This window comes from Ptychodera flava, chromosome 11 (genome assembly GCF_041260155.1).
Source record: "Ptychodera flava strain L36383 chromosome 11, AS_Pfla_20210202, whole genome shotgun sequence".
Lineage (NCBI taxonomy): Eukaryota > Metazoa > Hemichordata > Enteropneusta > Ptychoderidae > Ptychodera > Ptychodera flava.
In genome coordinates this window covers 3,779,541-3,797,277 of record NC_091938.1, presented here as the reverse complement: position 1 = coordinate 3,797,277, position 17,737 = coordinate 3,779,541, and the positions used below count along the sequence as shown (strand labels likewise).

Below are 17,737 nucleotides of genomic sequence, written 5' to 3'. Positions count from 1 at the left end.
GAGCCCCCATCGCCGGGCTTTGAACTTGAAGTGCACGAAATCTGCGCTGCATGTGAATCTTTGGGAAATGTGTAGAGACATTTTACAACAAAACACTATTTGATATAGAGCCGTACACGTTGTCAGTTCTGTTCAATTTTCCTGTGGTCAAGCAACAATTATGGTGAGCAAGTTATTTAGCATTGTTGATGTTGGTCGATTTTTGCAGGCAAGTTCTCCGTCGCCGGGCACCCTATCTATTTTTTGATGGGAACGAAATTGTCATTCTTCAAATATTAAAATTCCGAATTAATTTTGTTCCAACCACGGAAACTTTGCCAGGACAAAAGACAGTAAAATGACTTGTAGTGCACCATGGGTTTCTTCATCTGAATACGTAGTATTATTATTATTTAAGTTTGTAATTCTGATGGTTAGTTAGCTAATTGCATGTCTTTCTTTTTTTCTGAAGTCAAGTTATGCACGTTACACAATTCGGTAATGTTCAAACTTCTACTCCAAGAGCAAAACGTAATTTTATTAGATAATTCCAAACACAGTCCCTTTGATGTTAAATGTAACAACGTGCAAAATATATTGAAAAAATAATATCTACCCAATAGAAATACATGTTATAAAACAATCGCTACAAACAACCATCATATCCTTTCAGTAAATAGCTGTAAACGATAAACCAGGCGGAGTGGGAAAAGGAGCGTCAACAAGTTACTTTCTGTGCAGACACTAGTGTCTTTTTATCGGCAGGCTACATTGTAGGTAGCTGTGGTCTGACGGGAGCGTCATGTGACCAGACCCTGGTTCATATTATCCAAACAACAAACAAGGAAAGAATGAGTTTCGTACAATTGCAATGCAGTTTTGTATGGAAATTTGTTCACTTATCGCTAATGAAGATATGTCCTGCAATGATTAGCCGGCAATACTATTTGAACAGAATAGAAAACTCCAGACACCAATTATTGCAGCTTTCGGGGTATGATTCATTTATGCAAATGAGATTTTGGGTAGCGAAGGGTAGCGGAGGTAGCGGGCCATGATTTCAAAGTTTTCTCTTTTTTACAGCATACATCAGTTTTATGAATCGTGATTAGTTTTTATTTATCCGACTTTAAAAAATTGAGCTTCTATTTCAAGAATTTCAAAAGATGTAAACAATAACTAGACAAGAACAAATCCAAAACAAAACAGAATGTAGATATATTGGCCGTCCGTGCACAGACAACTACATATACTGTCATTCTAAAATACAAATCTTGTTAACTTTATACATTCCAACATTCAGTATTGAAACTATTTTCCTTAAATGGTAGATTTTGTAAGAAGATCGTGTTTTACTGCTTACAGTAAAATTTGCACAATGTACCATCATTTTCAAAATTTCGAATGAAGATCACTTTATAGCTTTGCGTAATGGGATTTATGCACCACAAATGAAGGCCTGATATCTGACAATGATCGACAACCTGAAAGAGAAAGAAAAATATTCCTCAATTATTGAACGCGTGTGTAAAATGAAGGTACGCTAGCAATGCAAAATCTAAGGAACAGACTTTGTTCTTTCACATAATGTTTAACTCATAGTTAAAAGACCACTTTGACTAACTCGCCTGCGAATTGCATCGTCCGAATAAGTTCAGACTTTAAGATCTCTAGGATATGATGCACACCTTCTTCACCCTAAAATTATAAGGAAACTCCATATTAAAGTTAAACACATTCTACGTAAAAGAATAATTTCAACATCATCAGAAAAGTATATTTATGGAAGAAGATTTAAGAATGGTAATTATTTTTTGGTTTCAATAATATGTACAGGGCGAATAAATCGTGAAGGCGATGTTTACATTGCTTGAAGATTAAGAAATGAGTTTTGGTCGAAAAGTCGAAAATACACATTGCAGAATCGTGATGTGGTGCCTTCGAAGGAAATCATCACAATATCTACAAATTTTCTGATTTTGATATTTTTGTCATATTATTGAGTTCTCACAGAAGTAAAAGACAAAATATTAGGGGAAGTCACGAGTGTTGCAGCTCATTGATTTTTCGCCTTGTTTGAAAAAGTTACCATTTTATGATACCGTAGGTTTTCATAAAAGTTCTGTGACCAGACGATTACGAGTAAGTGAAATGCCTAAATTATGTCGGTACTCACGGAGTGCGCATGTCCATACAGAACTTGTCGACCAACAAACACTGCTTTTGCTCCCAGTGCCAATGCTTTGAATACATCGATGCCATTACGTATCCCACCATCCATGTAGACCTCAACCCTGTCACCAATAGCTCTGACAACTTCAGGCAGTGCTTCAATCTGAATAATTAAACATTTGAGGATATGGTAATTCATATAGACTTTATTTAAAATTGACTGCAATGTTAGTTATAAGGATAAACTGTATTGGTGTTATATATCTGATTTTGTACAAATTGTGCATTTTCTATCTTATTTTTAAAATGCAATCAGAATACACTTCTTTCAAGTTTTGACGACAACAATTCCAACAGCACTGGCGATGACTCAATGGTATATTCTGAGCGATACATTGTAATCGTTAATGCAACACTAATGTGCACTTTTTGAAATTCATATTCCTATCACATTATATTTTATGTTGAGCTGAACAACTGTCTCGTTTGCTGAAGTAAGATAACGCACATGTTTTTAAATGCAATTTATGCGTATTTCAACGTCTTTTTCGGCAAGATGGCAGTATTGTTGCTATGATAATTTTGTGCCTGTACAGCTCATGTCTTTCTCACTGATAATATTAAACACTTTACCCTATCAATTGTCTTCGGTCTTTATTGAAGCGCAACTATGATCATATTAACAAGTATCCCTCCTTTCAAAAGCTACAGAGTTTTAAACTCTAAAAGCAAAGGTTGGCAAGCAATTATTTTAACAAGACAGTATGTTTTATCGGCCATCGAGATCTTGTATTTCTACTCCTCAACTCTTAATAAATATTTATACAAATATGTTTACTTTAATGCTCAGGTTATCTCAGAACATCTGAAATGAGTCCTATTTGAAATAGGAATATGATTAATTCATTTATAATCATTTCCGTCAACAAAAAGATTCAGTCAAGAGGAAATACATAATACACGGAACAATCGTCAACATAGAATTTGGCTATTTTAACACATTATCACTCAAAACCAGATTAAGGTAAACATATGAACTGGAAATCAGAATAGTTCAACAAATTTTATTTAACATGGATCTCATTTTTACATAGTTAATTCTGATGTACATGTGGTACCATATGCACGTGTGTATCGGCTAATGCAAATTTAGGGTACTTTGCTCAACAATTACATTCATACGGAAAAAAGCTGTAATACCCCAGAAGTTGGCTGGATCAAATCACGTCTTCAGATCTGTAATTGTCGGCAATCTGATTTTAAATGACTAGAAGCAATTTAGAGGGTAAACTAAAATAAAGGACAACAATTGACATCTTTACATAATAGCGAATATAGTCAACAATAGTCACCTTTATATAAGGTAAACTCTTTGGTATTCAAGTTCAGTAGGTGTGTTATGGCAAGTTACATTTTTGTAAAGCTCTTTCGCTTGCAGAAAAAAGGTGTACAGTATGAGTAACCTACTGTTGCTGGTACGGAATCAAGTCCCCGTCCTCCATGATTCGATACAATGACGGCATCTGCCCCATGGTTGACTGCCAATATGCCGTCTTCGGCTGTTAAAACACCCTTGATGATGATTGGCAGTTTTGTTTTTGAACGGACCCAATCAAGGTATTCCCAAGTCGCAGACAGGTCTCTAATCCTTATACTACCTGGAAGGCCATTCGGACGTAGTGGGCCCAAATCGTAACCCTGAAAGACAGTAAACAAATCATACAGCTCAATTTTTTCATGCTTAATTTAGACATGAGAAGTGTCTCAATTAAAATTCGACTTTTTAAATGTATTCATTCGCGCTCAGCTATTTATTACTAAACGTTTGAGCTAACACAATGAATCTTTCTATCGATCACTTTAGATCACTGAAGATGACTACAAACATATGTAATCTGTTCTTGTGGTGCATACCTTTCTGAAATGTTACCTCCTCAAACAGTCAGTAACCCGGTGTTGTCAAAAAGTTATACGTGACCAAGTCCTTTACAGATGCTATGTCCATCTATATGCGCCCAGATTTTTCGTTTAGGGGTGCGATCAATGAAATGCTTGTTCGTTTTCATCTTGGTTTTACATATCAGTCTCGGACTGATGTGAGTAAAGCGACAGTGAATTTACCGGTTTCGGATGTATTGGCATTCAAATGTCGTTAGAGTATTATCTGCAGGTAAACAGACTTGGGAAGTGATCATATTCGCTTACCGTTTACTTTATATAGAATATTTGAAAGGACTGGTACACTTCATGCAATATAGGTGAAGGCATATGGCTATTGTATTATAATTGCCTTAAAAGTGACTGACGGAATGTTCCTATGAACTGTTGAACTCGTCACTCAATACAGTCAATCGATTGCTACTCATGATAGTAAGTCGACGGCAGTGCTGTCGTTCATTTGCATTCGATAATTTATAATACCTAGTCAAGTAACAAGGCCATATAAATCTTTAACTGTCGATTGCATATTTGGCATAGTATTTTGAAAACAGAGTACAGTTTCCGTAACACAAACAGACGTACTGTCAGGTGGCGTGGTCGGATACCTATCGTCGGCTGCTGATACGTACACGCTTGGGTAGAACGTCGAAGTAGAAGAGACGGCTACAGGTACACAAAAATACTCTAAATCGTCGTACTTTATCAGCTGATGAACGTACAAGTTACACAGTAAACTTCTATGTCTTACACTAGTCTAACTATAGTCATCGGGTCATGGTCGAACGTCGTCTCGGGGCGTCTCTGCAAGTTCTGTCGTTCATTGGCATTCGATAACTTATTATGCCAAGTCAGCTAATAAGGACGTCTAAACCTTTGACTGGTCGATTAGAATGTTTGGCATAGTATTTTTAAAAAATTACAGTTTCCGTGATACAAACAAATATACACTTATGCCTTCTTTGAAAATCAGTTAAGGTACGTTCGAATAATGACTTAATGAATGAATTTTAGACAATGGCCGCCGGTATCAAAGCCGACTGCATAAACTAAAAGAAGGGCATTACATCAATATCCATTGCCTGCTCACCAGATCTGAAACAAATAGGCTGAAAGATGTCAAAACAATTGCTCCATGTACGGAAAACACGTGAATATCGGGACCTTGGTAGCAGCTTGTACAACTTTTCAAAGTTATTGATAACTAAATTTATGTGAAGGTAGGTTGTTGTTAAGCCAGCTGTAGAAGAAAAATATGCTATCATTTGCAGGCTATGTCTAGTGAAAGCAAAAATCAAATATCACCTGGGACAAATGAGATAAAAAAGATAAAAAATGTAAATACCACTTATAACGGTAACAAGAGTTACATAATTTTCATGTAAAATAGAACCGCTTGGAAGGGAGCTTTTCCGAATTATTAAAAAAACCTTACTTTATAATCCAGCGGGAAGAGATCTAGCATATAATACGGTTATTGCAAAAATACAAATAAGTACAAGATTTCATTTCAGTTGAGCCACTCCTCTGTAATCATTGGTAACATAGCATGTGTTGATGCGAAGATACATTTAACAGCCCGAAAAGTATTTTCCAATTTCCGAAAAGTAGCTTTTCTTCTTCTTTTTCCTTGATAAATATTTATATTTTTCAAAACAATATTCTTTTTAATTTTTTTATAGTTAATTCCTAAGATTCATGCACCGTTTCTATCAGCTTCCGTCAGAATTCACAATTTATGGGGAAATAATTAGGGCATAAGTTCAGAAATGTTAATTTCATATTTTTCCAAAAAAATGAAGCAAATTAAAAAAAATATATAAAAATTTGGCTTGTGCTTAGAAAAAGTTTGAAAAACAAACAACATTCTAACTGGGACTAAAATAACTGCAACTGTACTGATGAAGGGGGTGTGAGGTGTTAGTTGTAGGACATGTCTTGCAACTGAGGTGGGTGTGTCAGTTGCAGGACATGTCTTGCAACTGACACACCTACCTCACTATCAAGACATGTCTTGCAACTGAGGTGGGTGTGTCAGTTGCAGGACATGTCTTAAAACTGAGATGGGTGTGTCAGTTGCAGGACATGTCTTGCAACTGAGGTGGGTGTGTCAGTTGCAGGACATGTCTTGCAACTGAGGTGGGTGTGTCAGTTGCAGGACATGTCTTGCAACTGAGGTGGGTATGTCAGTTGCAGGCCAAGTCTTGCAACTGAGGTGAGTGTGTCAGTTGCAATCCATGTCTTGTAACTGAGGTGGGTGTGTCAGTTGCAGGCCATGTCTTGTAACTGAGGTGTTAATCACAAAACCAGTTGAAGATATATAAGTTTAAACAGGACTTTTATTCACTGTTGAAATGATTGTATTGTTAACAAGATAACTAATTATAACCAAACTTTGTCATGTCAAATCAAATCTTGAAACATAAAAAGAACACCTGCTTAGGGCCTTTCAAGGAAATCATTTTGAAAAAAATATAAGGAAATAATAAAGTTTCCATAAATTATAATGTCATCTGAAAAATTACATCACATAAGGGTACCAAACTGAGTTCCATTATATTTCATATGGCACTCTTAAACTGTGTAAAAAGATCAAGTTTTGACGTAAACAACTGTAAAAACATATTTCACAAATACTGAGTCACATTTCATTACAATATAAGAACATCATCAATACTTCAACTCATAACCTTTTGTTAATGCTGTTTATTCAAGTATTTACATTCCTCTGCATGTCCACTGCAATGAAATCATCAGTCTAGAATAAACCTAAACTAATGTGTCCTTGCCATTAGACACATACTGACACATATGCATTCATGCCTACATTTAGGCTTATTAAGCCTTCACAAAGAAGCTTGAATCTAACTCTGAAATTTGATAGTGAAGAAATCAAAATGTGATTTTAAACTGCCTCCCAATAAAGCCATGTGAGATAAGAAGCTATATCCATCAACATAGTTGAAAATAACCTAAATTAAAATTTCACTCAAGATTAATAATTGAACAGCTTTAACAGTTCAATCACTGATTACTTTTAAGTGAATGTATGTAAAATTAAAGACATATTTTCTCCTTAACAATTGAAGAAAAATACCGCAATTATACGGTGTCGCTCAAATTTGATCAGAATTGGTATATACCAGTATGGGTTACCAATGATCAACAATAAATGTTGTTTCTATCTGTTCAGTGGAGGAAAATTCTACGTTGATGTTATGACAATGATTTCTGCACAGTACAACCAGAAAAACAACAAGAAATATTTAAACCAGAAAAACAAGAATGACAAAAGTAATTAAGGTCTGAAACTTTAGGTACTGTAGGTCAACTTTAGCAACATGCATAGCAGAAACAAGCCCCTCTTAGTTTGAGTATAGACGGTCCCCCCCCTTCTACTGTCTATGGTTTCAGCAGGACTGTTAATATGTAAAAGTTCATAAACAATGACAGGAAATGACTCAAGATCAGTGGAGTTGGCCTTTTTCTTACTGGCATGCCATCACTCCTGCACATTTGCAGGATTTCACTTTTTCTTACCTCATTTGCACATTTTTGACACTGATGTGTTCATTTGAACAAATTCACATCTCAAACCCTGCATCTACCTACACCAAATACTGAGATGGAACATCCAGATGAGTCCCTGAAACTTTCAGGAACCATCAAGATGTGACCCTAAATCTCTCAAGGACTATCCTAATGTGACCTTGAAACTGTTTGATCTATAAAGCTCATTTCCACATTAAACACTGACATACAGAAAGAAACAAGAAAATTATTCAAAACAGCTTAAACACTGTTATACCAAATTCAGTGGACAGATGATTGAACAGTAAAATTATGGACAGCAGAATTCATCCAATCAGTAAAATCACCTTTCGCTATACACCTCAGATAACAGGTTAACAAGATGGTCTTCATTCATCAGATTCAATGTCCATCACTGCACCTAAAATGTCGCAGACAATGTGTAGCCTCTCAAGATTCCTGTTCATGTAGATACAGTGTCTTCCAACATTTACTGCTGCTAAAATTCCAGTTCCTGTCAAGTTAATATGAGGATTTGCGTTACTGTCCAAATTCCAGGTATTATTTTACACAAGTTCAGATGATTGTCACTTGTTTAATGATGTAAAAATATTTTGAGCTATAAAAAATAACACAAAACAAATCTGTTGCCTTGGCTGAAGAAACCTGATGCCATGAATATTACTTAAGCCTTTGCACACTCTAAAGCTTACTTGACATCTTAAAACTGATATACACTGGGTTAATTGCATGCAAAAAGACATCAGGGATGGACCATTTGATATGGGGGTGGGGATGGGATGTCTGGAAGATGGATGAGGTACATTATCTTTTTTATTCGATCTGCCAGGACCCCCTCCCAGGTGATAAAATAGTCCGCCCCCTGTGTATTGACCATCTTTGCATGAGATATACAATGACCAGATGGTAGGAAGTGTGTCAATTTTTTACAACCATGGTACTCTTAAACATTGAAAACATTTTGGAATATATATAATATTTGTTTGAAACCAAACCTGATGATTTTTTTATCGCATTTCAACACTGTACCATGTCAAATGCTTACCAAATCAGAGCCATCCACATTGGAAACATATCAGTGAGAAATAGTGCAGTCTCAAAACATTGAGCAGCTTTCATCGGAAACTCAGCCTTCATTGAGGCATGTTCAACATTTTCATGAAAAATGGTTACACGATTTCAGCTGGCTCCACTACAATGTAAAAAGGAACTCAATGTCTTGCAAAGTATGCATGAAGCATAATAATAAACAGAATACCATGACCTATGCCAACATGAATTTCGGAACAAGTACACTTGCTCGCCATGTCGACTGTGTAGGACCATAAAACCACAGTACTTGCAGAAACTTTGAGTGTGAGTTTGAACTTCCAAACAACAACAACACGGGTACCCCTGCAGGTATGGCACGTAATAAAGTGTATAATTGTCTGAGAATGACCCCCTTTTTCAACAGTGACCGCTTTTTGAGCTTCCATTGGCCCTCAGACCTAACTGATGCAAAAGTTTGGCAGAACACTGCCCCCCCTATCCCCTTCAGAAGTGTTTGTGAACATACATGTAGCCTTATTACTGGCAAGAAAGAGGACTTTGATCAAATTTTATCTTTGACAAAAGATCACACTTACGTTTTAAGGATTACTGAAGGGCTGGTGTACTGGTGGCCTTCTTTAACATGTAATAAGTCTCTGATGCATCATCTCTGATTAGCAATCCTGGAAAAGAAAATTGTACAGGAGTCATATATTGGAAGAGTGATCTAAATCACAGTCCCTCTCTGAACACTCAAATGATATAGTTTACACCTTATTACATCACAGAAAGTGGAGTTGGATTGTTGTCTATAAAATTAATAATTACAGTATACAAGTATATGTATGGTATGAGAAATGACAAAGTTCTGCAATTATCTATGGAATATTTATGGAATGTGATACTCAGCACCCAGAATGAAAAGATGGGCTTCTTTTGTGAATTTTGCCTAGGGAAGGTTTTTGCTAAATCATGATAACAACTGGGCAGTTTGTCTCTCCTGGGATCATGTAAGCTTAAACCTGACAGTTTGTATGGCAAAAGTAAATACAGTAAATAAAGAGTTGATAATGTAATGATTACTTCTGTATCTCAAACTCTACTGTTCCTGTCACACAAGTAATAACCTACAAATCATCATACAGCTCAGAAAAGCAATCAAGTGATCTTACTACAATGTAATAAAAGTATGGATCACATTTCAAAGTTCTGTTTGGTCACAAAAATGGTTTGCTAATGTTCAATATATTGACATACCCCCCCCCCCCAATTGTATACAGACTGTGGCCTTCTTTCCACAATCAGAGGGGCTTGGATTTGTAAACAATGGTTTGTAAACAAATATAACATTTACCTTGATTCACGCTTCGCTCGTCAGCTTGTGCATTCACAAGCATTACTTGGTAAAGCTGACAGACAGAGGAATCACTGAAAAGATTTAGTCAAACTTCCTGCACATACAGCGTATTCATGACGGTCGAGGTTCAGATTATGTAATGGCTAATGGCGTCCCCATCGCATCGCTCCGATGTGTGACTGGTCGGCCGGCGCCGAAACCCGTATTTATCACGCGACGAGATCTACAAGGCATGTTCTCCCTGGCATGAATGTGATGAACTGGGCAGTGGTTGAACCTTCAGTCAATTTAGACGAGAAATTTGTTTTTGTCTTCTAAATTACCAATTGCTCAGAAACAATGCTGCAAAAATGTTTTATCATCGTAAAAAATTTGCTCATAGAGGTCAATGGATGTTAGATGGAAGGTGTGGTGCAGGTATGTTTAATCACAAATATTTCTGAGCAAATGAATCACATACCTTACATATCAAATAAATATTTAAGACTATGTCTCAACCCCTTATACATTGTAATCTGAGATTTAAAATTATTTGATAATTGGGCTCATGCAGACGGTAGTCAAACCTGTATCACAAGTAATCATGCTGACAACTAGTATAACCCACAAATGGACAATGGAAGTCTCCCCATTACTGAAAGAGTTGTAGGGTATTTCTGACATTGCAATACATGATGAAAAATTAAACTTCCAAGAGTTAGTATTTCCCCAAAAAATAATTCCTAGGACCTGTACTTTTCCCTTGTCTAACTTTCTGTCATTTCTGTCCTTTCTTTTACAGGAAGTGGCCTGGTGTTAGGATTGAGAAACGGTCTCAATGTTGTTGGCATCAACGATTGGGAGAGATGTGTGAACTTTTGCAAAGTATGGTGTGAAGTGATATCAGGTACTGTCTCTTGTGAAGATACAGACTCAGATGAACAGTAATTCAACAGAAATCCTTGACAAGCTTCATTACAGGACATGTTTGGGTGTGTTGTACTATGTACTGTTACAGTGCTTATGATAAATAATTTAATGCTGAGATTCCAGTTTACATAAGTCAGTTACTAGATTAAGTTTGGTTTTTAGTTCCTAGATTCACCCTGTTAGTGTACAACTTTGTCAGCAACACAAAGCTTATCACATCAACATTTTCAGCAAGAAGCATACATGTATTTGTCTGCTACTTCTTGTTCAATTGCTGTAAAATTTGATATGTAAATTCCAAGGGGTGACCTGGATCAGTTTGATAAAGATAGATTTAATAATAGAAGGTGTGAGAAACAGTTTTGATATCTTAAGGTAATTGTGAAGACAGAACTTTTGAGTGAAGTTACATTCTTGACTCTGGATTCCAAGTCTTCGAAAATGTTTTGAAGAACGAAAATGTTTTGAAGAAACTTTGAACAACAGTACTGAGTAATGGGATTTTATGTGGTATAGTTTGAATAATTGAGCTAAATGTGTGAGAAAAGGTCAAATAATTACATGTAAGAGTTTTTTTAATCTTTAAAAATTTGTTTGAACCATACGCAGTGCTACTGTGCATCTTTGTGCTGATCTTTCTATTATTTTTTTCATAAATTGCTTGCAATGACCTCAGTTTTGGGTAATTTATATGTTTTAAATACTTTGATCGACTTAATTTGGATAGCAGAAATCTTCAGAAGGTAGTGGGAAAGACTAGAGCGTCAGGTAAAACTAGTATTGACACATGTAAAACCTGGTAGCAATTGATATTCTAAGATAATTAAAATTGGGTATCAAGGCACTCCAGATATGCAGCCTATAGAAATGATCTGAAAATTGGCAAATTACTGCTAAGCTAGGGAGTCTTTTTCTTACAATATTCATAATTTTTTTACACAAATTACTGGATTTTGCCCGTCAAGCTCTGGAAATTCATCAAGCTGGAGCTTGTCAACAGTGGCAAGGTTCTTTTGGTCCACTTAGGCACATTAGTATGACAGTGATGTATGCATGGATAAAGCTTACATTCTTTCCCAAGCAACTAAGAATGATAATGTTGATCAAAATGTTATTACACTACAATAATTGGTTTGGGAAGTTGTTTCAAAAGTTAATTGAGCTGCAGACAAAACAAAAACAGACAATGTTTATTTTTCCCCAGTTGGTGTCCAAGTTTATGGGTGAATAAGGGATTCAGCTCTGGAACTACACAAAGAAACCAACTGATGAAGTCACCTTTATGTTTGAATGTAACACAAACCTTGACAGTGTTTGTGGTATTGACTAGCTTTAAACAATTTTCTCTTGTACAGCTTGTGGTGTACATGGTGTAGGTATATCTCTTTTTCTGTGAATCATGGTGTATTTTCAGCTAACAGTTTGTAGATAGAGAAAAGGGAAGACTGGCCATGCTTAGATAGGAGTGTGAATCAAGTAATATTCCTGCTTTTAAAATGTAGACTATTTTGAGCAAGCATTGCAAGATGATCACCTAATGTTAGACAGTAGTTTACTACCCACTGTTAGTATTGTTACACAACCTCTTTGAATTTTACCACAACATCAACAACTCAGTACACCAGCTGAAGTAAAATTAGGATAAACTTTTCAAACCAATTGCAGTATTGTGATAACATTTAGATCAGCAAAATTGTTCTTAGTTGCTTGGGAAAGACTGTAATAACCCCAACTCCCTGCCAAAATGTTTGTATAGGAAAAAGCATATCTGTGAAAGTTTAGGAAGTCATTGCTTGCATAAAACATGGAGGACAGCTGTAAATGTAATCTTTTTCGGTTCATAATGTTGCTGAGAGTTCAAAAAAGCTGAGTTTTTGAGAAAATATAGCTTAATGACCTCTAGATACATGCCTGAAAATAGCCTAAATACAGAAATTTCAGCATTTTGGCCTTTTTTATGTTTTTTTTAGATTTGACTTTTCTGGCAAACCAAACAACAAACACTACAGATCTTTTTCCAACGCATTTTAAAGGGTTATTTTAATTAAATGCACAGCAGTTTTTCTCCTGTTGAGTGTGGTTGGTATGCAACCAGTTGTTACTTTTTGATAACTGTGTTACACAAACATCAATATTTTACAGATGGATATTAGCATAATGGGGTCATCCAAACTACAAATATGCCATAAACAGTGTTGATTATACTCATACTTTGGCAATTTTAATTTAAAATCAAGGAAAGAACCTGAGATAAAAATTTAAATTTGAAAAAAAGCTGAGTATTTTTCAAAGGTACCAAATTTCAGTGATTATACACCTATGCATTTTTCTATGACAGTTAATATGTACTACACTGAGAGTTTGAAGTCTGTATTGTGGTAACTTGCTTAAAAAATGTATGTTTTTTATTTAAAATAGCCTTTCTTGCTACCTGAAATAGATTAACAGATAATATTGATGTTGGTATGTAGACTATTTATAAGGTTGACAATAATGTTCTTTGCTATCATTATTGTTTTATATTGTTTATATATGTATGTACATAGCTTTTTTCATGATGACCATTGCAATGTAGCCTGTCTGGGAGTTTCTTGAAATGCTCTGTCAATATTTTTTTGTTTGAAATTTGTCATTGAAAAGTACAAATGTTATTCATTGACACGTTGCATGAGTGCAATATGTTCTTGCCCAGTCAATACTTGTAATACAGTTAAGATTTATAATGTATTTTCATAATAAGTATTAAACACAAGGTATTAAACATGACTTTTTTCAAAGAAAAAACTTTATGTTCCTAATTCATGTGATTTTTCCCATGGTAAACATCATTGAGTTTTCATTCACCTCGCTTGAACCAACACTTGCTGTGCCAAATCTTGCACCTCAGTTGCAAGACATGTCCTGCAACTGACACACCCACCTCAGTTGCAAGACTTGTCCTGCAACTGACACATCCACCTCAATTGCAAGACATGTCCTGCAACTGACACACCCACCTCAGTTGCAAGACATGTCCTGCAACTGACACACCCACCTCAGTTGCAAGACATGTCCTGCAACTGACACACCCACCTCAGTTACAAGACATGTCCTGCAACTGACACATCCACCTCAGTTGCAAGACATTTCCTGCAACTGACACACCCACCTCAGTTGCAAGACATGTCCTGCAACTGACACACCCACCTCAGTTTTAAGACATGTCCTGCAACTGACACACCCACCTCAGTTGCAAGACATGTCCTGCAACTGACACATCCACCTCAGTTGCAAGACATTTCCTGCAACTGACACACCCACCTCAGTTGCAAGACATGTCCTGCAACTGACACACCCACCTCAGTTGTAAGACATGTCCTGCAACTGACATCCATCTCAGTTGCAAGACATGTCCTGCAACTGACTTCATGATAATCACAAATTTTTAACAATGTATTAATTTCTAAGGCAATTTGTCAATTTATTTCTAGACTTGGGATTGAACTCGTTGAATGCTATTATTTATTTAAATATTTCTGCATTACATAGAAAAAAGACATAAATGGAAAATATTTTGAAAAAGTGAAGGTTTAACAATGCAACTTTGGCAGTTTCATTTTTTCAGCTGTAATTCCTTGATCATTTATCGCATTCTGAGATATTCCTTAGAATTATAACCTGGATTAGAGAGACAGAAAAATAATCTGAATTTCAAAGTGAAAGGTACTGCTGTGTAAATGAGTAAGATAAAACCTCGATTATTTCCATGGCACAAATTTACTACATTTTGCAACCAGAAAATGATGTAAATCAGTTTTCTTGTGGTACAAATAGAAGGAAGTGATTTGCAAATGCCTCATGCTGTTATTTTCTCAGAAATTTATGAATTTAAAGAGAAATTTAGTACCCATTTATAATTTTTCTGTAAAAATATCATGAAATCTAGCCTTTTCGGAAATTTGAAAATGTTTTTCGTCGTGTTTTTTGCAGAATTGCTGTTTTTATCTTCCTTCGGATCCTTCCGACCACCAAATGCAAAATTGATTACACGCCATAATCATAGTCCCACAGTGCTGTTGTAAATCCTTCAAGGGAAAGTTATTTTAATGAATGCAAATCTGAATTCTAAGTTCTAACAACCTGATGACTTTCAGCATAAACTGAATAAACGTACCTGTAAATACTTCTCCAAATGCCCGTAGCCATGGTTATCAATAATTCTTCGAGAGTAAGAAGGATACTCCTTTTTATTATGATATTTAGTAAGATTTCTGACACATGGGTTGTCGATGGTTAAAACAAGGCCATCGTAACACGCACTTTCAGCTCTTCTGACCAAATCCAGAGTCACGAAAAATTTTGAAATAAATAGAGGTTCAACCATTTCAGTCCCTTTGGTGTTTTCGCCTTTACTTCCTCCAAAGATTTATTGGCATGCATACTCAATATCATACATGTTCCCATTTTCTCTGCAGCTGCAAAAGAAACCACATTGATACTGTTTGCAAAGTGTTAAGAAACTTTATGAGAAATGCTAGAAAATGTTCATTATTAGAATATCATTACATAATGCGGCAAAATAATTTTTACTTCTTTCGAAAAATGAGCGATTCAGGTAAGAAACTTTTTTTTACAACCTATCAACGCTAACAGGTAACCGTTTATGAGATTCATATCTCTCTACTTAAAAAAAAGTAGTCGGGCTGATGACTTTCTGATAGATCAATCATAATTCTCCATTCTATGTCAATATCCAGTCTCTCCACTTTCGACGTTCCCTTTGTTCTTACATTTGGCTGTAGCTACTTCTGCATCGGGATGTACCATTGCTTGAAATGCAGTAGGAGCAATGCATATTGGGAGATCTACTCTCTGGCCAAGTAGAGGTGCTGACAGGTCAATTGAAGACACATCTTGTAAAAGACGTGGCCTGAGGCGAAGTCTGTTAAAGAAATACAGACACAAGTTAGTACTCCGGATCTTTATTCGTATTTTTCATACGCTATAAATTGTCATTTAAAGGATAATCCATGAAAGAAAACTAAAAACAAGACCAAATGAAGAAAGTGTATTGTAGGGGCAGCCTTCCTGACATGGATATGAATTTAAACTTGATAGTATTATCTGTTACATAATGAGTTCATAGTTATGTCTTCAAATACCTTTTAAAGGCCTTCCTGTTCTGTTCCAACGTAATCTCTTCGTCACTGCCAGAGGCGAAATATAACAATGCCATTTCATGCGCTCTTAACTTGAAGACATCCTCATATTCCTTCACACTTGCCAATTTATCAGTAATCCTAGATATGAAAACTAGACTATTAAAGCTGTTGCACTTGATGTGGCATGTAGATAACTTTATTTAGATAGTGAATGCACTTCTCGTTGCAGATGAAGTCATGTATCAAAGGCATCATAGTCAAAACCACTCGGCTAAATCCCCGCCCGTGGTAAAGAAGGGTTCGAAAACCGAGCTCCGCAAAACCGCTCAGCCAAATTCCGGCCTTAAAAGGCGGGGCTTAAAAAACAGAGCTATGATATTGTAATTTTTTTCTGACCGCAACCCGTTCACACTCTGCAGATGTAAACAGTGCTTTTTAGACGATGACATTAACCCAAATCAAAGTGCAATGTGTATATATGCATCTAAATCGAAGTTTCTCTAAATAATCATTCCACATAAAATAAATATTATAAAGGTAAATTGGGATTTTTTATCAGTCCAAGTTACCGGTTCCGTTTTCTTTCACTCTGAGAGTGGTTATATTCTTGGCCTGATTCTTGCTGATTCTTGCTGCAATGATATAGTCATGCACAACACCGTTGTATGGTTCAATTCGTAGGCTTCATCACTTTATCCAAAGGGCCGATAGTATTACATTCTTGCTGATTCTTGCTGCAATGATATAGTCATGCACAACACCGTTGTATGGTTCAATTCGTAGGTTTCATCACTTTATCCAAAGGGCCGATAGTATTACATTACTGGATCAAAGTTCATTAGATAATTTTATTATGTTTAGTATACTACGACCGAACTGGACCTCGAAAAAATAACTTTGCGAAAATGAGTTTTATAAAAACTTTGTGATTTTTCTTACAACTTTCCCTCTGCTGACTGCTTTCGTTTGTACGATGTAGGTCTGCAAGAAAGTTATTTTTTACTTCCTAGCTATGGTATGGCCAGTAATTGTTTTACATAGGTAGTGCACCTTGTTATCTTTATGATTTATATTATAATAAGCTTTATGAGAGACGCTTTATACTCTTACGTATTTCTATATTCCAAATTGTTCTTTTGAACGGGGAAAAGACGTTTCCACTCTCGGACAATGAAGGTGTACGGAATTTCTTGCTAATCTGCACTCAACTTGATAAGCCGTTACTTAAAGGTACAATGCGCCTCTGGGAAGAATATTCGGACCCTCAAATTTGTTCAATTCTTTTCTGATCTACCACTTGTATAAGGGCTCATTTCGAAGCCCTTGGAGATAGAAAAACTTTCACCGTCTTAGTTTTTTACAAAACGAAAATTTTATTTATCCCTATAGAGTTAACACAGGGATGGCAGCCATTTTGAATTTCAAATATCGGTAAGTCTTCGGTAATTTGTTTCTGTTGTACTTAGCTTTGTACAGTGACCCATGATTTTTTTTTTTTATTTTCAAAAACAGCGGTTGAAAGATTCCTTCAGGAAAAACTCCATTTTAAAGGTTGGTACATCATTACGAAACCTTTCCAAATCATTCCCCTCTAATAACAATATTACTCTCTCTAGTTAATCGACCACTCATTTAAAGTGTAAATGAATAAAAACAC

The 17,737-nt window shown here is 35.9% G+C and overlaps 1 protein-coding gene and 1 long non-coding RNA gene across 2 annotated transcripts; both read right to left on the bottom strand.

Annotated features, from left to right (window-relative positions):
- Nucleotides 1-478: 478 nt before the first annotated feature.
- Nucleotides 479-17,195, bottom strand: LOC139143314 (2-Hydroxyacid oxidase 2-like). The gene is made up of 5 exons (XM_070713545.1): nt 16,081-17,195; nt 15,709-15,860; nt 15,093-15,393; nt 3,619-3,849; nt 479-2,314 (listed from the first exon to the last, which is right to left on the bottom strand). Exons 3-5 carry the CDS (start codon nt 15,300-15,302, stop codon nt 2,135-2,137), a joined length of 621 nt encoding a protein of 206 aa, XP_070569646.1. The 5' UTR covers nt 15,303-15,393; nt 15,709-15,860; nt 16,081-17,195; the 3' UTR covers nt 479-2,134.
- On the bottom strand, nt 6,412-10,329 carry LOC139143315 (uncharacterized). The gene is made up of 3 exons (XR_011554572.1): nt 10,028-10,329; nt 9,270-9,356; nt 6,412-8,134 (listed from the first exon to the last, which is right to left on the bottom strand). It is a non-coding gene; the product is annotated as an uncharacterized lncRNA (long non-coding RNA).
- Nucleotides 17,196-17,737: the final 542 nt, after the last annotated feature.

Coding starts and splice junctions, on each gene's coding strand:
- LOC139143314 (XM_070713545.1), bottom strand. CDS start 15,302: ATGGTTGAACCTCTATTTATTTCAAAATTTTTCGTGACTCTGGATTTG. Junction 3,850..15,092: donor ATTTGGAGAAGTATTTACAG/GTACGTTTATTC, acceptor ACTGTCTTTCAG/GGTTACGATTTGGGCCCACT. Junction 2,315..3,618: donor TTGATTCCGTACCAGCAACA/GTAGGTTACTCA, acceptor TTAATTATTCAG/ATTGAAGCACTGCCTGAAGT.